This window comes from Dendrobates tinctorius, unplaced genomic scaffold (assembly GCF_039654945.1).
Source record: "Dendrobates tinctorius isolate UK_male_01 unplaced genomic scaffold, ASM3965494v1 ptg000003l, whole genome shotgun sequence".
NCBI classification, from domain to species: domain Eukaryota; kingdom Metazoa; phylum Chordata; class Amphibia; order Anura; family Dendrobatidae; genus Dendrobates; species Dendrobates tinctorius.
In genome coordinates, this window is record NW_027361671.1 from 93,542,156 (window position 1) to 93,566,006 (window position 23,851).

The following is a 23,851-nucleotide window of genomic DNA, read 5'->3' on the forward strand; positions in this document are numbered from 1 at the left end:
ATGTGGTGATGCATAAACTATTTTTACAATAAAAAGCGTCTTGTAGCGTGTGACAGCTGCCAAACATAAAAACCCACTATAAATAGTAAATCAAACCCCCCTTTATCACCCCCTTAGTTAGGGAAAAATAATGAAATAAAAAAAATGTATTTATTTCCATTTTCCCATTAGGGCTAGGGTTAGGGCTAGGGTTAGGATTAGGGGTGTGTTGGGATTAGGGTTGGAGTTAGAATTGGGGGGTTTCCACTGTTTTGGCACATCAGGGGCTTTCCAAACGCGACATGACGTCCGATCTCAATTCCAGCCAAAAAAATTAAATGGCGCTGCTTCCCTTCTGAGCTCTGCCATGCGCCCAAATAGTGGTTTACCCCCACATATGGGGTATCAGCGAAAAATTGCACAAATTGCGACAAATTGCACAATAACTTTTGGGGTCCTGTTACCCTTTGGAAAATAAAAATTGGGGGTGAAAAGGTCATTTTTGTGGAAAAAATATGATTTTTTTAATTGTATGACTGTACGTTATAAACTTCTGTGAAGCCCTTGGGGGTTCAAAGTGCTCACCACATATCTAGTTAAGTTCCTTGAGGGGTCTAGTTTCCAAAATGGGGTCACTTGTTGGGGGTTTCCACTGTTTAGGCACATCAGGAGCTCTCCAAACTTGACATGGCATCCGATCTGAATTCCAGCCAATTTTGCAGTGAAAAAGTCCCTCCTTCCCTTTCGAGTTCTGCCATGCACCGAAACAGTGGTTCCCCCCCACAGATCAGGTATCAGCGTACTCAGGACAAATTGCACAATAACTTTTCCAGTTCAATTTCTCCTGTTACCCTTGGTAAAATAAAAAAATTGAACCTGAAGTAATTTTTTTGTGAGAAAAAAATTAAATGCTCATTTTTTTTTAAACATTCCAAAAACTCCTGTGAAGCACCTGAAGGGTTAATAAACTTCTTGAATGTGGTTTTGAGCACCTTAAGGGGTGCAGTTTTAAGAATGGTGTCACTTTTGGGTATTTTCTATCATATAGACACCTCAAAGTGACTTCAAATGTAATGTGATCCCTAAAAATAAAATGGTGTTTAAAAATGAGAACACGCTGGTCAACTTTTAACCCTTATAACTTCCCAACAAAAAAAAAAATTTGGTTCCCAAATTGTGCTGATGTAAAGTAAACATGTGGGAAATGTTATTTATTAAGTTTTTTTTGTGCCATATCGCTGTGATTTAAGGGCATAAAAATTCAAGGTTGGAAAATTGCAAAATTTTCTAAATTTTTGCCAAATTTCCATTTTTTTCACAAATAAACGCAAGTTATATGAATGAAATTTTACCACTAACATGAAGTACAATATGTCATGAGAAAACAATGTCAGAATCATCGGGATCCATGGAAGCGTTTCAGAGTTATTACCTCATAAAGGGACAGTGATCAGAATTGTAAAAATTGGCCCGGTCATGAACGTGCAAACCACCCTTGGGAGTAAAGGGGTTAAGGTCAAAATAGGCTGGGTTGTGAAGGGGTTAAGGGCACAGTTCTTGTCTTAGGACAACATCTCTATGCATGAGTAGATATTGATAAATAATTGGTCTTGAATATTTCCATCATCCAAAAATAAACCCTGTTGCTATGGAATCAAGTATTAACTCTGACACGTGAACGTGCTAGGTTTTAGCAGAAAAGGTTATGTCATTTTGAAATTGTGGTCAAGAAAAGTTATCCCTGGTCGGGAAAGATTGGAACATCAGCAAAAAGCTTCCCAAAGGCGTCTTGTTTTTGCAGAATAATGTGCCCTCTCCCAAGTCTTGTACAGCCCTGCAAAACTCTATGAAATGGGTTCTGAAACTGTTGATTATATGCCATATTCTCCTTATTTAGCCCCATCTGCTTGTTATCTTCTGAAACTCAAAAATATAATTGAAAGCATAAAACTTTATGACAAATGAGGTTTACATAACAGGATAACAATTTTTTTCTCCAAAGGATTCAAAGTGCTTTTGAGCAGTGCATTAAATGTCCAGAGTTGAAAGATGAATATGTTGAATAAAGTTGTACTTTATTCATCAATTAACCAAATCACTAAAACCAGCAATTTTCAGGGTAGAGTCACCTAATTCATAAGAGATGCATGCCTTTTAATGAATCAGGTTTGACGCGAAGTGGCTTTTGCCTTTGTGCATCGCCACAAATTCTATTCCAGTTAGGGCCTGGAGTAAGATTCGTCTTGCAAGGCAAGACACCGCTTGCCAAAAATTTCACAAGCGTGGGTCGCTACATCCTGTCACAACCTAGTTCCGCCCACTTTGTTGCAGTTCGGTAAACAATAACAAAAGTCTCAATTTCTGAGCAGTCTCTTTGGTACTTTCATCCTAACTGTAATTTAAAATTCTGAATGCTCTCATTATACTGTATCTACATTTTGTAGCCGATCTACTATATTCCTTCAACTTCACACAAATGGGCATCAAGAGCTGAGGTACAAACCTGGAGACCACTTGGGAATATTTCCAGGCAACCATGATGATCTCGTCAATGCCCTGATTGAAAGGTTGGAAGATCCCTCTCCAGTCAATCAGCTGGTCAGGGTAGAAATCTTGGAGGAAAGAAATACAGCCTTAGGTAATCATTTCAACACCTTAACATACACGTATTTCACATGGCTTGTTACTTTTTGGAGCTTCATGCATTTCCTAATAGTGGTGGTCCAAAACTATCACGGATTTAAACTTAAATATTTGTCTATTTAATTTAATAATCTAATTACTATTTTAATATACTTTATTTAAAAATTACCTATTGTTCCCTTACTACTCCATCTAACTGCTTTATTTTGTTTTACTACTTCTTCTTTGATAATGTTTTGTTTGAGAACCCCAAGTGCATGCTGGGATATGCAAATGAGATGTCATCAGTGGGCAGAGGCTGCTGTCACTACCGCAGCTTCTGTCTCCACCCTGAAACAAAGTGTCATCAGCGATGTCTGTTTCAGGGACTGGGCTAGTCCCTGCTCTATTGAGCATGCGTTGATTGTCAATTGGAGCAAATGCTCATCAGTAGGATCTTGTCGCTGAGCAATATTCTTTTTAATGTGCACTGACCTCACCAGCTCTGATGTGAAGTAACAAGCTAGCAAGAGAGCGCACTGTCAGTGCGCATTGTAAGGAGATAACCCATCAAGCAACCAACATCACTTCTGGAAGAGGGACTGATCTCTGTCCTCTCTGCTCACCGTGGTCTCCTTACAATGCACACTGACAGTGCACTTCTCATCAGAGCCGATGAGGGTGCTCACTGTGTCTGTACATTAAAAAGAATACTGCAGAGTGAAAAGATCCTACTATGTGTCAGAATTGACAACTCATGCCTGCTCCTTACAGCAAGGACTAGCCCAGCCCCTGAAATGGACGCCACTGATAACGTTTCGTTTCAGGGTGCGGACAGAGGCTACGGCAGTGACCACAGCCTCTAACCCCTGATGACAATTCGTCATAAAACAGGATGTTGATAAAAAAAAATAGTTAGAGAAAATGGAATTTGTCATTAAAGTATATTAGAAAAATTACAGATATATGATTATTGCAACATTTCTTTTGGACCATTTCTTTAATTGAGGCCTTGCTGACATTACTCAGAAAACAGTAAGCGTATCACTATATGTCTGAGACTACACACCAGCTTTGGCTCTGCAAAAGGTTTTGAGACCATAGATCTTGTACTATGGCATTGCTACATCACAGCATAGACATTGATGGGAAAGTGTGGATTTGATCTGCCGAATAACTGAAAGTCCGGAATTGATCATATACAAAATGTGGTTTATTCAACGCGTTTCGAAATACTATGACTTCTTGATTAGGAAATGCCACATACATCACAGCATAGTGCAAGAGAATGGGATCATGTTGCGACCCCCACGGTACCATGACTGTGACGAGCAAGTCTCTGTAAACCAAACTGGTTCTGATTTTTTGTGGATTGCTTGTAGCCGTACCGTGTACTCAGCCATAGCCATTCACTTGCATTATGTCGATGTCGCAGTGGTGTATAGTGCTCTTTGGCCATGCAAACTGTTTCATAACCCAAGTCGCTATCTAGCGCCAGCTTCATAGATAATAACTCAGCAAAATCATATTGTATTTAAACCTTTTCTCTCCTATTCAAATGAAACAAGGGGCTTTTAGCGTTACGGTACTTTTCATTTTTCTCTGTGTCGTACATGTCTCAGTTCTTTATATTTTTCTTTTTCACAATGTATTTCTATTGTACAAAAAACATTAAAACCAAATAAGAAACACCAAAAGTGTATGAGTTTCAATAGTATGATTTTATACTCTCTACAGGTGTAATTAGTAATTGGACAGAAGAGCAAAGGATTCCTCCATGCACTATATTCCAAGCCTTCAAATATTTTTTGGATATCACAACGCCGCCCACCCCACTCCTTATGCAGCAGATTGCATGTCTTGCTACCAATGAAAAAGAGAAAAAACGGCTGGAGATTTTGAGCAAGGTGATATGCCAATAAGTGTATTATGATAATCATACTTTAATGAGTTATTGTCGCAATGGTTTATTTTTTACGAAGTACAGTACCTGCATGACTATTGTTAATATTCATTTCAAGTCCAATATAAAATTTCTTTCTTGTATCTTTGTGGCTTTTTCATCTTTTTTGACCCTTTTGTTGCTAAACAAAGCTGAATGGGTGGTCCTATTCTTTTACTGCTAACATTTCCCAGCAGCACCCTGCTTATTCAAGGTGCTGCAGGTCTCATCAAGTGCAATTCTATTTATATTGATGAATTGGCCATTGATAGCACTGAATGTAGTGAGTGTGACCTACTATTTGACACATATATAACTATTTAAAAAATCCACCTATACACGCACGTAGGAAGAGACCTGTAAATCCAGGGCAGTGGGAAGGGAAAAGCTGCTGAGGACCCGTCTGGCTAGTCTATTGCGTGACTCGGGCCCTGGTCTTAAAGTATGCTTTTCTCGGAAACACAACATTATTTGAGAATCAAACATATCTGCTTGAGATCATACAGCCAGTGCCTGATGCATGCTGCATAAGGACTGGGCAATAACTATCAGCTCTCAGGTTCTCTCTAACCCCTTCACCCCCTGGCCACTTTCACCTTTTGATTTTTCCTCCTCCTTCCAAAAGCCATAATATCTTTATTTTTCCATCAATATGGCCATATGAGGGCTTGTTTTTTGTGGAAGAAGTTGTAATTTTGAATGACACCATTGATTTTACCTTATAGTGTATGGAAAAGCAAGAGAAAATAATTCCAAGTGTGGTGAAATTACAAAATAAAATGCAATTCCACCACAATTGTTTTGTTTTTTTATTTATCACGTTCGCTATGTAGTAAAACTGACCTGAAAATATGATTCCACAGGGCATTATGAGTATGCAGATACCAAACATGTGCATATATATATATATATATATATATAATTTTTTTTTATTTTTTTAAATGAGGAAAAAAAAAATCGGAAATTTGCATGAAAAAAATTGATTTTTGGCTCCAATTTCCAAAACCAGTAGCGTTTTCATTTTTCAGGATATGGGGCTGTCGGAGGCTTTATTTTTTGCAACCTGAGCTGACATTTTTACAGATACAATATTGGAGTACATACGATGTGGTGATAGCCTCTGATTGCATTGTATTGCAATGTTGTGGCAACCAAAAAAAAACATAATTCTAGGGTTTCAACTTTTTTCTTCTGCTGCTTACCGATCAAATTAATTTATTTTATATTTTGATAGATTGGACATTTCTAACTCAGCGATACCAAATTTGTGTGTATTTGTTTTGTATTGTTTCATTTCCAATGGGGAAAAAGAGGGGTGATTTTAACTTTTGCGTTCTTTTTATTTTTGTCATATTTTTAAAACCTTTCTTTTTTTACATATTACTGTATGTAATAGTCCCCTTAGGAGACTTAAAGCTGCGATCGTCCGAGAAATCGTGTTTTGAGGTGTGTCTGGAAGTACGTTGGGGCGAGATGATGCACTTCTCCTTCTTCATCCTCTGCTGCATTTCTTACCTCTCTGCATCCTCCTCTTACTAATTGACAAATCAGTGGCCATGTTCCAGGTCAAACAACCAGTCACTCAGTCAGAGGAGGGTGCTTCTAGGTAGGAAATACAGTGTGAGGCTGAGAAGCAAGAAGTGCATCGCCACTCCCCAATGCACTTCCAGACACAAATTCAAAATACAATAAAGAGATGGTTCTAATTTATTTTCTACATAAATATATCACAACTTCTTAATTGCTAAGGGCTTACAAGAGTATGAACAGTGGAAGTGGTACAAGAATCCCACCATTGTGGAGGTGCTAGAGGAGTTCCCCTCCGTTCAGATGCCATCATCTCTCCTGCTCACACAGCTACCACTGCTGCAACCTCGTTACTACTCCATCAGCTCATCTCCTGACATGTATCCCGATGAGGTTCACCTCACTGTTGCCGTTGTGTCCTATCGCACTAGAGGTAGTATTTTTTAGCACTTACCTTCCATCATTTTTTTATTAATTCTATGTAATTTTAATAGCTTAATGGCAGGGACAATATGCAGCACCATGCTATATATATGTATAGGAAAATGCAATTGCCACAAGAGTATACATGTTAACATGATTAAAACGAGTTTCTACCATACTGTACTACTTTACATTTATACTTTATATTGTCTTTTTGGGGTTTTTCAGATGGTGATGGCCCCATTCATCATGGTGTCTGCTCTTCTTGGCTTAATAGAATACAGACGGATGAAGTGGTACCTTGTTTTGTAAGAGGGTTAGTTACAAAGCGATATGAACATTATACCATATCTATTCATTTTACCTTAGCTATGTAATTATGGAAAATTACTTTGCTCTTAAAACATACTGTACTTACATACATCATTCATTTTATTACAACTCCAATTCCAAGAAAAGTTGGGACGTCGTGTAAGATGTAGAGGAAAACAAAATGTAATGATTTAGAAATCTCTTATAGCCATAACAAACTCACAACAGAACATAGAACACAGGTCAGAAGATAAAAGTAAAACATTTTTCCATTTAATTTGAAAAAAAAAAAATTACGGCAACTCATGTAAAAATCCATAGCAGTAACACATCTGAAAAAAGTTTGGACAGGGTTAACAAAAGGCTGGAAAGAAAATGAAGTGGTACTAATAAAAAATAGCTGAAGATTCAGAGATTCAATATTTAACTAAGTCACATGACTGTGCATGAAAAGAGTATGTTAGAGAGGCAGAGTGTCTCAGAAGCAAAGATGGTCAGAGGTTGTCCAATATTTCAAAAACTGTCTAAAATTGTGGAATTATTGCAGAAACATGCTATAAAACATAAAATTTCAAAGACTTTGAATTTCCCACCATCTACATTACATTAACATCATCAAAAGATTCAGAGATACTTCAGAAATCCATGTGCACAAGTGACAAGGGCAGCGGTCAATATAGGATGCCTGTGATCTATGGGCCCTCAGGTGATACTGCATTAAAACCAGGCATGAATCTGTCACGTAAATCATTGCATGGTTCAGGAATTCTTCCAGAAATCATTGTCTGTGAATATAGTTAGCCATGCAATCCACAAATTCAAGTTAAAGTAAAATCGTGGAAAGAAGAAGCCATAAAGCAACACAATCTAGAAGCGCTGTTGTCTTCTCTGGGCCAAAGCTCCTTTAAAATGCACTGATGCATCTTGGAAAACTGTTCTGTGGGCAGATGAATCAAAATTTGACATTCTTTCGGTAACCATGGACACCGTGTCCTGCAGATTCAAGAGGGACCATCCAGTTTGTTATCAATTCTCAGTCCAACAGCCAGCACCTATACGAGGTGGCATTAGTGTCTATTCCAGGAGCAGCTTACGCATCTTGAAAGGCACTATCAACGCTGAGCATTATATAGAGGTTTTAGAACATCATATGCTCCCATCACGACATCATTTATTTCAGGAAAGACCTTGCATTGTAACAACCCTGCTGGCGTCACTGCATGGCCTTCCATCCCCCGCACATCAACTTACTCACTGCTCCGGGTCATGCTGTGAATTCTGTCTATTGCCGGCCCTGTGCTCTGTGCCTCTGCTCTTCTGTATGAGTGATGGGTAGTTCGTGAGTGAGTAATTCAAAATGAACTAATCTTCAGAGTGAACTAGCTCATCTAGTTCACCATCCTGACAGAGATTAGTTCATTTTGAACTAAACAGCAAGTGGGAGGAGACAGAGTGAGCCGTCATACCGCTCCAGGACGCGCCCTGCTCTGTCTCACAGTTGCTCTTTATAGCTCCTGATGCTGGAAAAGAAGGTAGTAAAACACTATACCACACATCAAATACAAATATAATAGTAATAATAATATTATTAATGCAAACTGAAATTGCACAGTAGACAGACACAGCTCCTATATGTGTATGAGAGAGAGTGTTTGTGTGTGTGGTTCATGCCCCTCGCCTGTCTTTGTGATAAGATCAGCCTCCTGTAGCCTAGAAGATCAGTCTTCCTAAAATCTTTACCACTGGCTCCTTTCTCTTCTCAAAATGGTGGATGCTGAACTGCTTCTCAGCTCCCTCATACACAATCATTAGGAGTCAGTACTCTACACTACCACAGGTGGCGCTGCTGGGCTCAGTGAGATGCATCAGATTGAACTAGGCTGTCCTGATTCATTCTTAATAGAACATTTAGTTCAGCAGTTCATATAGTTCATTTAGTTCACAGGTCACATGATGCATTTCCTATCAGCTCCTCGCAGGATAGGGTGGAGAATTATCAGGCTGTTTTATAGGAAGATTTTCTTTGTCCAATAGCAACCAATCACAGGTCAGCTTTCTGATATTGCTCTGGCAAGTGAAATCTGATGAAAGTTATACATTTAAAAAAAAAAGTAAGCTTTCCAGTACTTATCAGCTGCTGTATGCCGGAAGTCATGTAACCTTCCCAGTCTGACACAGAGCTCCTTGCAGCCTGACATTCTGTGGGACATACAGCAGCTGATAAGTACTGGGAGGCTTGAAGATTTAAAAAAGAAAAAAAAGGAAATTACTAACTTGAATAAATAACTTTTTGAATTTTTTTCTCCAGACTGAGTACCCCTTTACCAAGAGTTTGTTATATAATGATCAGATGTATTAACTATTTCTGATCATTTTAGCAAAACTATAGCTCATCCTAGGAGCCACAGCTTCTGTGTGACGAACTAGAACTGATCAATCTCTTCTCAGCAGATTCCAGAGAAATACTGAACTAAATTAACTAAATTAATTAATTAATCTTTTGAACTAATCTTTTCAGTGAACTAGTTCATGGTGAACTAATCACCAAAATGAACTAGATTGCTCATCACTATTCTGTATGTTTCCTGGCTATGTGTGTATAGGGGGGCGGTGCCAGAACTCTCTGGTTCTTATGCAGTCAGGGTGCACCTGTCTAATCACCTAGAGCCTTTGACTATTTAGTTCCGCCACACCCACTGAAACATTGCCTGTGCAATGTCTAATCTCAGTTAGTATCTTGCTGCTGAGGAAGCCAGGCCCTGTCCTGTGTATTTCCTCCTTCTCTGGAGGAATACTTCTTGTCTTGCTTTGTACCTTGCCTGCCTGCCAGGAGGCTGAATATCCTGGCCCTTGAGTCTTGGTCCCAGTACCTTGTCTGTACTCTGTCCTACCTTAGTCTCCCTTTCTCCTTGTCTGTGGCTTCCTTCCCTGCTGTGTCTTTCCTTGTGTCCTCCCTGTCTGTACATCTGCACCCTTGCAGCTCCGTCTGTGCATCTGCACCCTTGCAGCTCCGTCTGTGCATCTGCACCCTTGCAGCTCCGTCTGTGCATCTGCACCCTTGCAGCTCCGTCTGTGCATCTGCACCCTTGCAGCTCCGTCTGTGCATCTGCACCCTTGCAGCTCCGTCTGTGCATCTGCACCCTTGCAGCTCTGTCTGTGCATCTGCACCCTTGCAGCTCTGTCTGTGCATCTGCACCCTTGCAGCTCTGTCTGTGCATCTGCACCCTTGCAGCTCTGTCTGTGCATCTGCACCCTTGCAGCTCTGTCTGTGCATCTGCTCTCTTGCAGCTCTGCCTGCTCTGCTCTCTTGCAGCTCTGCCTGCTCGGTTCCCTAGCCGCTCTGCCTGCTCTGCTCCCTAGCCGCTCTGCTCCCTAGCCGCTCTGCCTGCTCTGCTCCCTAGCCGTTCTGCCTGCTCTGCTCCCTTGCCGCACTGCCTGCTCGGCTCCCTTGCCGCTCTGCCTGCTCGGCTCCCTTGCCGCTCTGCCTGCCCGGCTCCCTTGCAGCCCAGCCTACTCCACACTCCAGCGGTTCCACTTACTCCGCACTCCAGCGGTTGCGCCTACTCCGCACTCCAGCGGTTGCGCCTACTCCGCACTCCAGCGGTTCCGCCTACTGCGCACTCCAGCGGCTCAGTTCCTTACCTGTTCCAACATACTCCACTTCTACCTGCCTAAACCTATACCTGCCCCTGCTGTGTGAACAGGTCCCTACCTGTTCCTTTCCGAGCCGTGTCCGCCTGCCCTGTGTCTCCGAACCGTGCCCGCTTGCCCTGTGTCTCCGAGCCGTGCCTGCTTGCCCTGTGTCTCTGAGCTGTGCCTGCTTGCCCTGTGTCTCCATGCCGTGCCTGCTTGCCCAGTGTCTCAGCCTGCCTGTTAGTCACACCTGTCCAAGTGACTTGTCCCCGAGTGGGATCAGCAGCCACAGCCAGACACCACCCTGGAGTGGCACCCGACAGCTACCTGCCGCACAAGCCTGACCTCACCATCAGAGGCTCCAGTGAAGACCGAGGTAGCTGTCATAGTCACGCCCCTTCCAGGGTAGTCTGGTTTGTGGCACAGTGGGGCCACAACCCCCTGGCTCGTGCCATTCAGCCAAGGCGCGAGCGTGACATGCATATTTCATCAAAACAAAGCTAAACCACATACTGCATCCATCATAACAGCATGGCTTCAAAGAAGAAGAGTTCAGATGATAAACTGGCTTCTTCCAATCCAGATCTTTCACCAATATAAAACATTTGCTACATTATAAAACAAAAATCCAGCAAAGACCCTGGACTATGAAGAAGCAAGAATTCTAAAATGGGGCAATATTCCTCAAGTAAAACTCCAGAAATCAGTTTCATCACTTCCCAAACATTTACGGAGTGTTGTAAAAAGAAGAGCAGATGCTACCTATTGGTAGACCTGGCCCTGTCCCACCTTTTTTGAGATGTGTTGCTGCCATCAATTTCTAAATCAGGCAATTTTTTATAATTAAATGGACACATGTCTAAATGGAAATATGTTATATGTTTTACTAAGAATAAAACGTGACTGTAAGAGATTTTCAAATCATTGCATTCTCATTTTCTTTACATTTTACATAGTGTCCCAAGTTTTTTTGGATTTGGGGTTATACATAATCTCTGGTTTACACACACAGACCAAATATTGAAGAATTCAAATGATCTGAGTAGACTCTTGTATACGATAACGAATGCATCACATCTAGAGTAAAGTGACCTGGAAACTTGCAGAAAATACTTTTGTAGTTACTGCCCTGAGTAATTTGCCCCCAAACCCCAAGGCTGTAAGGCAGCCATGTTAACCATGTTTAGATAAATAGCTAGCTATACCTATGATATACTTATACTGTGTGCTGAATTAAGATTAAGGTTTACATAGCAAACTATACAATGCATTTCAGAAAATTCTAAATACCATGCAGACTGACTATTTATTGTTTAATGATGTACAGTAGTATAATGATCAGATGTTCTCAACATTCATTTCTTATCATTAGAGCACCCAGTTTCCAAATGCCACAAGAAGCACACGTACCCTGTATCCTAGTTGGTCCTGGGACTGGAATTGCACCCTTTAGAAGTTTTTGGCAACAACGCCTCTATGATATGCAGCATAAAGGTAAGATTATAACAGGAAGATATACAAATTTGTAAGTCCCACAGATCTATGTTCACTCTACATAGTATGCTTTATTGTTTTTCATAATTATTTGTATTCCCTTATATTTACAATCAAATGGAAAATAGGTAAATTCTAAAAACCCCATATGATTGCTCACCTGCCTCACTATATGTTTGGCAAACTTCTTTTCCTCAGTAATGGACTAGACTACATTCACACTGTGTATCTGCATGACATATGCAATGGGAACGCTGCAGATGTATATGGAAAAAAAAATCCATATGCCCCTGTACATTGGAGTGTTCTTTTGGCCTCGATTGGGCCAGTATACATTAGCACTCTAACTTAAAGGGGTTGTCTTGTGACAAAAGTCTACAATCACTATATCTGACTGCAGACTTCTGAAAACTTACAGAATGTGCACTGCACTCTGTAAAGATTCTTTGGTGACTTCAGGGAGGCGATTTTCACTCTGACAGCCACTTTCTAATTAGATTTGCTCAGCCTCACTCAATGCAAGTGAATAATCTAAGCATGTCTAGTCAGCAGGTGACCGCATTTATGCAAAACGCATACTTGAGGTCAACGCCAACTTTCACTGGAGGATCCTGCCAGTGTGCAGTATGCATGCTGTAAGCATTCAGACGTTTGCAGTCTCATAGAATGACTGCAGACTTTTATCACAAAACCAGACAATCCTTTTAATGTTGGGTTCATGGGAAGAGTTAGCCACTGCTGAGACAGTTGACCTGTACCTAACCACAGTAGTCAGTAACAAAAGGATTCAGGCTGTCGAATGGCTGTCGGGAATACAAGATAGGCCCCTTCACACATCCTATTGATACCTGTGTATGTGTGTGAACAGCAAAGGTAAAGCAGACAGCTGCGAGCTGATATTATCAGGTTGGGAAGGTACATGGATATTGGCCCCTTCCCAGCCTAAAAATACCAGCCACAGCCACTCCAGAATCGGCACATCACATTAGATGCACTATGTTAGGGCTTGTGGATCGCACAAAATATAAATTATGAAAAGGTGCGATCACAACCCGGGGTCCACCGTGCAGAGATGGTGTTCTGCTGCTATACAATAACGGACGGCGAGTAGTAAAGTGCTCGCTTGAGACCGGCGGGTAACAACTGGGCCGGTGTGATAGGAGACGCTCTGTTACTGCACAGAGTCCACAGAAACCTATGCCAAGGCCTGTTAAACCTCACAGGCTATGGCTAGAGGAGCGCTAGCGTGAGGTCACAGGACACTGCTTCTGAGACACGAGAAGCGTGCCCCTCTAGACCCGCTAGCGCCTGGAACCGCTACTGCGGAGCCAGGGAAAGTTCCCTCAGGAACTCTGTGCCCTGTTAATCATCACAGGGTGCAGCAAGCATTAGCTTACCACTATGAGCGTGTGCTGTGATGCCTGTGCTGACTGGCGCCCACTGGGGCTGACGGTTGACAGAGCTGAAAGCACTGCGGCGCTAGGCAGTGCCAGTACTAAGTGCTGACTCTAACCTCTAAGCTCTACTACCACATGTATCATAGGGAAGGGGTTTCTTAATGAGTCATTCACCTGCCTCATACATCCATCATCACACACACAACTATAAACATAAGAACTAATGTCTATCATAGCGCATGGCGGGGAGGCCATGCGAACCTTTTATAGCAGCGTCCTTCCGGGACCCTCCTGATGGTCCAATCCGAGCTGGAGAAGGACCTGAACATGTGACCTCCGATCTCCAATGAGAGATCGTCCCATGGGCATGCACAGTGGACCAAAAGGAAGACTTAGTCCCTGGAGTCATACGTTGCTGACCAGCATGCATTGCTATAGCTGGACCAGAGGTGTCAGCAGCAACCAAACCCAGAAAGCTGGTGTGAGCAGAGCACCGGGATTGGCGAGTCTGCTGAGCAGGCTCCACTGTGGCCGGAGAGGAATGGGAGACCGCTGAAGGCAAAGCTTGAGATTCCTGCTGTGCAGTGGCTGGAACCCGACGCCTAACACACTAATTCTGGCACCTTACCCGGCTCTTTCCGATTGCCCTGGTACGGTGGCAATCGGGGTAATGGTATTGAGTTTGATATGAGCTGTAATTTGCCAAAAGTCACAGCTAGTATCAAACTCTGAGGTTAGTAATGGAGAGGTGTCTATCAGACAACTCCATTACTAAACCAGTAATCCCAAACATACACACAGAAAAAATACTTTATTTGAATAAAGACTCCCCCCACACTATCACTGGTAAAGTTACAGGTATTCACAGATGTCGGGTAATGACGACAATGCTCATCAGAGCCGCCGGGTCTTGCTGAGAGCAAAGTGAGCCATGCAAGCCACTAATTATACAGTATATCTCACAGATATCTATCTATCTATCTAACTATTATCTCTGTCCCATAATCTATCTATCCCATATTTATCTATGTACCTATTATCTATCATCTTTCTATAATCTATCTATTCCATATTTATCTATCTATTGTGGTAGCTCAACTCACATGGCGGTATATGGAGGTAGAAAAATGGGAACACTGTCTCTTTAAATCCTTGTTGGTTTATTTTAAGGCAGCATAAACCAACATATGGGGAAAAATAAACTCAGTCTTTCTGGATAAAACAAGAAAAACAACAAACGAAACAAAACGCTGCAACACAATTCATACGTTGCGGGTGGCACCCCACTCTGGACCAACACAGATTCAGTCTGTGCTCGACAAGCCACAAAGCCACTGGAGACTCCTCTCTCCAGGCTAGCTGTACCCAGACTGCCTGTGTCAGGAAAATATGAGTATTTCCTAAATGTCCTAAGTACACTTCTGGCGCTGCCTGTCGCCCTACACCCAGTTAGTTTGTGCATTGTACCTCTGAATTTGAACGTACAACCACACTGCTGCAAGACTCCTACCTCCCTTTACCTCTACACTGTGAAATTCTATCCACTCCCTCCCCCTCCTTTCAGCGCATGGGAACTTTTATTGCTCTGTCCAGCTCAGAGCAGATTCTCCCGCCATTGATTTAAAACTTCCTTTGTCTATTCAAACTCGAATTGTATAACACACAATAATCACAGAGACAGGAAAAATATATTTCCAGAACCAGTAGAATTTAGGCTACACACAGTAACGCTTTGCAGCCTGTGCGCCCATCAGAACCCGGGAAATGGTTTCTGGCCCCCAGTGACACGCAGACATGTCATATTTGGTCTCAAAAGATAGATAATTTCATAATTGAAAATATAATACCCCTGTCATCATTCTGTGAGCTCCCCAGCCAGAGATATGGCAAGTAGAAGTTTTAAGAACTTTTAAAAAAGGGCCATACATCCTCCATCTCAGCCCACCTAGTGAGGTCAGCAAAAGAAAAGCAGAAAGCTCAGACACTCCATGAGGGGGGGTGTCAGATGCCTGGAGATCCAGCTACACAATGCTATGCTGTAGGACCCTTTGCCCTGGGAAGGTTCTCCTCCCCTTTATCAACACGTCATATCTCTGACTGAGATAGAGTAAGTTTCTTATTTTAATCCCTTTTATTTGTAACTGTTTGTACATACTGCATTTTGTCTCCTTTTGTAATATTTTATGTATTTTTGTAAACACTCCCTTTGTTTTCTGGAGTAAACTTAAAAATTTACTAGCTTCATTTTCCTTGCTCTATAATCGAACAGACACGTACTCCGTGCCATATTGCGCTACCTGCAGGTTGGTTCCTGACCCGATATAGTCTTTAGTATCAAATGAGGAACTGGTGGCAGCATAGCAGCCTGGGGGTATTGGAGAACCCTGGCAGTAACAGATTGGGGGTTTATATTCCCTTCCTGGGGCTGGCGATATACATACCACCCTCACTGCAGAGTGCCCAAAAACCAGGATGCGACCAGGCAGCCTTTCTGGAGACTACTTATCCTAGGTGCAGTTCCCTGAGTGACCTGAGGGTAAGGCGGTGACAGAGAGCTGCAAGTTCCTAACTGGAACTGGAAGTGGAAACAGAAGTGGTGGGGGTATATAGCCCATGACCCTAATAATATAAATAATTAATAATTAAATCTAAATTGTTTTTGTGACAGCCTGTAGAGCCCATTTAATTAAACCATAGACCATGGGACTTTTCCCATAATGTGACTGATCACATGATCATGACATCACACAGGTCCTGGCCGCTCTGCCAGTTGAGATAAAGTGGACCTTCTCCCACCCGCTTTATGAAGGTCCACATGAAACCAGCCCTTTTTGCAACTTTTACTTAACCCTCACAACACGTAGTGTGCTGGAGGAAAATACTCTGGTTTCATATCACTGATGCCATTAAGCGCAGTGACACATATCTCCCCTTTATTACCTTACCATTGACTTTGTCACACTATCTATTATCTATCTATCTATCTATCTATATCTTTGAACATCTAACACCTAAACATCTGTCATTTCTATTCTGCATTCTATTCCGGTACATGCCACATGAACGGCACAGGGATGTCAAACCCTATGTCATCTGTGTGAATGAGTTTGTCAAACAGACACACATTCTGTATGAGATAACTGACATGTGTGCAGCCCCATAGATTATAATGGGGCATCACACGCACTGAAAAAAATGGATGTGTGAAGGGGGCCATACATACGGTATACAACTGTTTGAAAGGATAAAAAAAAAAAACTTTTGTCCACCATATTCAGTGACATTTTAAAACTATTACAACCATTATATATTATTTAAATGAGTGATGTGATACATCCAACACCAAATAAATTATTACAAGGCAACTGGTGCTAAGTCCTTAATGTGTGGATTTTCCAATATGGCCGTCTAATGAGAGCAGTATTTCTCAATTCTCTGTAGTACGCAACAACTTACTTTTGCAAGGGGTAACCTCCACAATTTATAAAACCTAACTCACAAGCTATTTCCTCTTTACCCCCTGGCACATCTCACCCCTAAACCAACTTCATCAGGGGTACAGTAGCTTATACATGCTGTCTCTGTTTAGCTGATTGAAATACATATTTTTAGGACTGAAGCCCTGTCCAATGATCCTTGTGTTTGGATGTCGGGAATCAAAGATTGATCATATCTACAAGGAGGAGGCAATGCTTGCAAAGAACAAAGGAGTCTTTAAAGAACTCTTCACAGCATATTCCCGGGAACCGAATAAACCAAAGGTAGCTGAATGTGGGATTCCTAGTGTTGTACCTGCATTTTATAAATCATGTAGTTCCTTTAGAATGTATTTATGATATGTAATTTCCCAATGTGTTCAGGACAGATAACCAAGTAAAGAGTATTTTCCTACAAAATGTCCATTGACATATATACATATAATATTTCTACAGGTGATATACATTGCATTTTACATAGATTCATGTAAGTGGTATCAGATGTTGCTCACTGTTCTTGCAGCAGACTTTCACTGCTGCAGGATGTTTTTTTCTTATGTGACTGACATGAAGAACTCTTTCCCTCTATTTTTTAAAATATGGTTCTTCAGCAGAATGTGAATAGAGGCGTACGCTACTTTGTCTGAGGGACAGATCCCATCTAAGATCTGAACATCACATTGCAGATGTGGCATCTACGGTAACACTTTAAGGCTGCATTCACATGTTGCAGTATTTTGCAGCAAAAGGCAACATTTTTGCCATGTTTTCAGAAAAAAACAACACAGTTGCAAAATGTGAATGCAGTCTAAGGCCTCTTTCACACTTCCGTTTTTTACAATCAGTCAAAATCCGCCAGGTTTTGAAAAAAACAGATCCGCAATTTTGTTTTTGCGGATCCGTTTTTTCCCCATTGACTTTCATTATTGGCGGATCTTGACGGATTGCCGTCCGTTGCATCCGTTTTTGTGCGGATCCGCCATAAGGTTGCTGTCCGTCAACATCCTCAAAGATTTCCAAACGGAGCTTGCAACGTTTTTTTGGCCGGCGGATCCTCCAGACACTGATTTAACCCGAAATTCTGTCTGGGTGCCGGACAAAAAAAAAACTCTCTCTCTCTCTCTCTCGCCAGCGGTTCCTTTAAATTTCCTCATTTTGCGGATCCGTCAAAAAACGGATCCTGTGGCATCCGTTCACATCAGTTAGGAACGGATCCGCTTGTCCTCCTTTTTGGCGGATTATAACTGACACAAAAAACTGAAGTGTGAAAGAGGCCTAAGACATTGTTTATGTGATGCTTTCCTGATCCGGTTGTTGCTCGAAATTGTCCAAAAACTAGGTAAATTTAATGTATCTTTACCTTATTGTCAAATATGTTTCATAAAAGCATATCAAGAATGCTCAGTCATTACTTCGTGTCACATAAGTTGTTCATCATGATAGCTGTCTAAATTCAGATACACCTGATATGTTGTCTGAAGTTCTAGTGGCATAACTAAACGCTTGTTGGCTCCAATGCACGTTCTCCAACAGGGTCCCCAACTATTCCATGGCTTTATTTAGACTGCTCTTCTCATATGAGCCAAATGGACTTTTTAGGCCCCCTGGACATCAGGGTCTGTGTACCACTTTATTATTGCACTTTTTGATATAGTTTGATGTACATTTTTTGAAGGAAGGAAACACATCAGTTTTAGGTAAAAATATAAGCACTAAAAAAAAACTACATATGTGATTCAAACTTTAACATTAACTGACATAGTGACTTATCAAAGAAGCTCTTTGCTCAGCATTGGATTGAAATATACAGGTCTAATATGATGTTTCATAAAGCAAAACATGTAAGTATGGGCTTCAAGATTCTTTTTTGTACTTTATTTAAGAAATATGTGCAAGACGTATTGCGTGAACAGCTCTCTGACGTGACCTTCAAAGCGCTGAAGGATCAAGGAGGACACATATATGTATGTGGTGATGTCACTATGGCTGGAGATGTTCTTAAAAGTCTTCAACAGGTTGTAAAACAACGTGGAAATATGACTGCTGAAGAGGCAGGTGCCTTCGTCAGTAAACTGAGGGTGAGTGATCGATTACACCTGACAACTTGGCATCACCCAAAAGTGGAGCTGGCATGAGATTTGGAGTATAATTGCCCTCTTCTGTTCTCTGTTTTCAGTATTGCTCAAAATATTGTACTTTCTTCCTGCTACAAGCCCAGGTGCTTTGCAATATTTGATTGTAATGTTATAAAGAAGGAGATCATATTTGCTCGTTGACATCAAATTAAGGTGTAGTTAAGATAATTCATTTCTTTTTCCGCTATTGAAATTTTTGGTGGAAAGAATGTAAAAATGTGTTTGAAACCATTGTAAAAACCACTAAATAAGCTCTATATATTCTTCGAAATCAAAATAATTGTTTTAACCCCTTATGTCATTATTGTGCCCACTGATTAAAAAAAACAAAAAACAAAATAAAAACAAAGAACATAAATAGTATATGTAAGTGGGATGTAACATAGATTGGATTTTTTCTTCATGTTTTAATAAGTGACCATGACACATATTGACAGTGGTTCTCAATGGGTTCATGTAACAACACAATACTTCATATGCTAGAGAAAGTAGTATGACGTGTGACCAGCAGAAGGCAGTGTGGTATTAGTGGTGACTCTTTTACATAACCATCCATTAGTAATAGTTTATTCAATCAACTCCACATGTATATTACATGGCACTTGCTCATACTTTTAACACATAGCTTAGACTAATGGAGGCCAAGCTTTGAAGTGATTCATAAAAAAATAAACTTTATTAAATGACAAGTTAAAAATTCTTAAAAAAAAAGCAAAATGTCCAACAGGAGATGATGGTGTGGCCACATAAATAAATTACAAGAAAATATATATATATAGAGAGAGAGGGAAATATGAAGATATGCAGAAAATTAAGTTGATGTATGTCACTATCCCAGAGTATCAGAAACTTATCCACAATTAGACAAAGTATCATGAAATATTGTGCTCCTTCATTTAAAAGTTCACCAGATAGGTTTGATTTACTGTGTTCTGGAATATTCAATCTAAAGAGCAAATAAACTAGTGCTAGTATTCAGCACTAGCATGAAAGTCTTTTATCCAGCAGAAATAGTTTAATAGTTTTCATGGATATAGGCAAGTGCTATGTGTATCCACTCTATCATGGGAATAGTGATTGCTGAAAATGAGAATCCATGGTGAGTATGCAGTAATGTCTATATGTAGTTGCTTCCCCCATGTAAACTCCCAGTCTGGATGAGAGCAAGGTAATTAGGTAATACCTACATAAAAATCCTGGTGTCAGTGGTGCCACGTGAGTGTCCCCTCACCCCCAACGCGCGTTTAGCCGCCAGCTTCTTCTGGGGGCATACCTGATGTACATTTTATTGCAGATGAACTTAAAATAGAGGAGTAAAGGTACTGTCTCACTTAGCAATGTACCAGCGATCCCGACCAGCGATATGACGCGGTCAGGATCGCTGGTACATCGCTAAGTGGTCGCTGGTGAGCTGCCACACAGGCAGATCTCACTAGCGACATCGCTGGGGACGGGGGTCGCTACTTATCTGTCACACTAGGCGATCCTGCGTCCTCCCGTCCGGCTCCACGCTCGTCTCTCCACAGGAAGCGCCGCAGGAAGCTGACGACGAGAAACAGTCCAGGACGTTCTCGCGCAATCAGCGATAACCAGCGGGGGAGTGGGTCGTAGGTAAGTATCAGACATAGTGATATCGCTAGCAATAACGTCACAAGTTATAGCGATATTGCTAGCGATATCGCTTAGTGTGACAGACCCTTAAGATAAGAGAAGATTAGTGTGAGTCAGGGAAAAGCTTCTTAGTGACACCAGATTTGTCTTGATTGTATTGCCATTTATTTTCAGGATGAGAACAGATATCATGAAGACATCTTTGGAGTGACTCTACGGACATATGAGGTCACAAATCGTCTCAGATCTGAATCAATTGCATTTATTGAAGAAAGCAAAAAGGACTCAGATGAGTGAGTAGCAATCTAGGTTTGTAGAAACTTGTGGCATTTTCTCAATTTATAGATGGCAACTAACTTGTTTAAAATACATTCCTATTATAAGATTAATTACCTGTTTTCTCTCCTAACTTTTTAATAAATAATTGAATTCTCCATTGTAACAGTACTTTACAGTTCTTAAAGGGGAATGTCACGGCAGCAGTGACCTGGTCCGTGGCCCTGGGTGTCCAGTAAAAATAATAAATGATGATGATAGGGTAGTTTGTAGAGGAATTAGTTTGTGATGTCACCCGTGGTATTCGGCAAGTGTAGCCGACGCTGCAATGCAGATCCTCTGGGATAGTGTTAGGGCAGCAAAGATGGTTAAGCTCTCCACGGGTAGAGCCATGTCCCAGGGCAGTTAGAATGTTATGATTAAAGAAAGTAGCAGTGGTGTTGAGTGCGATGCAGGGCAGGTGAGACGTGAATGACTCAGATGACACAGCAGGGTGCAGTTTCCAATGCGTTACTCACAGTTCACTTGTGCACAGATGCCTGCTTAGTGCCGTGTTCTCCAGGTGAGAGGTCCAGCAAACTCCGAGGTAGATTGGGATACACCTTTCCAGGACTCCCTTCTATGTATTTCTCTCCTGGCCATCTCCCTGCGCTGGTTTCCACTTCTTTTGCCCAGAACCTTCATAAACCGTGTCCCCAAGCCAGCAGCCGCAGGCCTTGTCGGGTGGCGTTCTCCAGGCCCGGATTGCTAATCTGCCGAGCCAGGCAGATTCCCGGTGGGCCGGCGGCTCTGAACTACGAAATGGACCGCCGGCCCTTTAAACCTTTGATTAGGCCCTGTTTGCGCGCTCCCTCTCGTTGCCCGCGCTGACAAAGGCCGCATCTGCTGGCGTCAGTGCTTGAGCGTGGCCCTCGTCCGTGATTATGCGCGCAGCTGCTGCCCTCCTCAGTGCAGGCAAGCAGGAGAGCGCGCACACAGGACCTTGTCAGAAGTTTGAAAAGGCCGCCACCACAGCACGCAGAGGACTCCTGCCTCTCTGTCTGATACTGGAAAGTACCAGCATCAGAGAATAGTGGAGAGAACCAGCAGCACACAAGGTAAAAGGTAACACCTGCCTATGTGTGCTGTGCTTCCAGGGACAGCTAGGGAAGCAGCTCCAGTCAGCATGGTGACATCGTCTCCTGCTCTGATCTGCTTCCCCGACAGAGAAGGAGAGACCGGGGAGGTGCCGGGACAGAGCTGCTGTGAGCATTAGAACCTGAAGAGCTGCATATGGACATCAGCCTCCCCTGCACCACAGAAGAGAGTGTGTGTAAGCAATACTTGTGTGTGGTATCTGTAGTGGGTGAGTGTGTAATACTTGTGTGTGCGGTATCTGTAGCGTGTGAGTGTATAATGCTTGTGTGTGCGGTATCTGTAGTCTGTGAGTGTAATACATGTGTGTATGGTATCTGTAGTGTGTGTGGGCAGTATCTGTAATGTGTAAGTGTGTAATATGTGTGTTATCTGTAGTCTGAGTGTATAATACATGTGTGTGCAGTATCTGTAGTGTGTGTGCGTGGTATCTGTAGCGTGTGAGTGTGTAATGTGTGTGCGGCATCTGTAGTGTGTGTGTGTGTAATGTGTGTGCGGTATCTGTAGTGTGTGTAATGTGTGTGTGGTATCTGTAGTGTGTGTGTGTGTAATGTGTGTGCTGTGTCTGTAGTGTGTGTGTAATGTGTGTGCGGTATCTGTAATGTGTGTGTGTAATGTGTGTGCGGTATCTGTAATGTGTGTGTGTAATGTGTGTGCTGTGTCTGTAGTGTGTGTGTAATGCGTGTGCGGTATCTGTAATGTGTGTGTGTAATGTGTGTGCGGTATCTGTAGTGTGTGTGTAATGCGTGTGTGGTATCTGTAGTGTGTGTGTGTAATGTGTGTGCTGTGTCTGTAGTGTGTGTGTAATGCGTGTGCGGCATCTGTAGTGTGTGTGCGGTATCTGTAGTGTGTGTAATGTGTGTGCGGTATCTGTAATGTGTGTGTGTGTAATGTGTGTGCTGTGTCTGTAGTGTGTGTGTAATGTGTGTGCGGTATCTGTAATGTGTGTGTGTAATGTGTGTGCTGTGTCTGTAGCGTGTGTGTAATGCGTGTGCGGTATCTGTAGTGTGTGTGTGTAATGTGTGTGCGGTATCTGTAGTGTGTGTGTAATGCGTGTGTGGTATCTGTAGTGTGTGTGTGTAATGTGTGTGCTGTGTCTGTAGTGTGTGTGTAATGTGTGTGCTGTGTCTGTAGTGTGTGTGTAATGCGTGTGTGGTATCTGTAGTGTGTGTGTGTAATGTGTGTGCTGTGTCTGTAGTGTGTGTGTAATGTGTGTGCTGTGTCTGTAGTGTGTGTGTGTAATGTGTGTGCTGTGTCTGTAGTGTGTGTGTAATGTGTGTGCTGTGTCTGTAGTGTGTGTGTAATGCGTGTACGGCATCTGTAGTGTGTGTGCGGTATCTGTAGTGTGTGTAATGTGTGTGTGGTATCTGTAGTGTGTGTGTGTAATGTGTGTGCTGTGTCTGTAGTGTGTGTGTAATGCGTGTGCGGCATCTGTAGTGTGTGTGCGGTATCTGTAGTGTGTGTAATGTGTGTGTGGTATCTGTAGTGTGTGTGTGTAATGTGTGTGCTGTGTCTGTAGTGTGTGTGTAATGCGTGTGCGGTATCTGTAATGTGTGTGCAGTATCTGTAGTGTGTGAGTGTGTAATACTTGTGTGTGCGGTGAGGACATTCATTGTATGTGGGCTGGTGAATTTTTTTTTGTGCCAGGGCTGCTGTTTGGTCCCAGTCCAGCTCTGACATTATCTCAGTCCCCTTGCTCCTCTATGGCTGCCTTTTTGGTGAATGGATGTGTTTGTGGCTGAGGTACATACAGCTACCTCAGCCTCTGGCTTGCTAGCTGAGTTTTGTAGTCCTCCACTAGTCTTAGGGGCCAGCTCCCCCACTGCGACCTGGTCCCTTGACTTCTGGATACAGGCCCCATGGGTGGCTTTCTGCACTTCCTGTGCCCCA

At 42.2% G+C, this 23,851-nt stretch overlaps 1 protein-coding gene across 5 annotated transcripts in view; it reads left to right on the top strand.

Annotated features, from left to right (window-relative positions):
• Nucleotides 1-23,851, top strand: part of NOS1 (nitric oxide synthase 1) — a 558,783-nt gene that overhangs the window by 521,433 nt on the left and 13,499 nt on the right. For 4 of the 5 annotated variants that reach the window (XM_073560281.1, XM_073560506.1, XM_073560364.1 and 1 more), the window contains 8 exons: nt 2,424-2,617; nt 4,339-4,508; nt 6,293-6,503; nt 6,722-6,809; nt 11,811-11,932; nt 16,942-17,090; nt 18,689-18,883; nt 20,726-20,844. In XM_073560281.1, coding sequence (XP_073416382.1) covers nt 2,424-2,617; nt 4,339-4,508; nt 6,293-6,503; nt 6,722-6,809; nt 11,811-11,932; nt 16,942-17,090; nt 18,689-18,883; nt 20,726-20,844 — 1,248 coding nt within the window. Of the gene's footprint in view, nt 1-2,423; nt 2,618-4,338; nt 4,509-6,292; nt 6,504-6,721; nt 6,810-11,810; nt 11,933-16,941; nt 17,091-18,688; nt 18,884-20,725; nt 20,861-23,851 lie in introns of all 5 variants that reach the window. The other variant, XM_073560587.1, reaches the window with a different exon arrangement.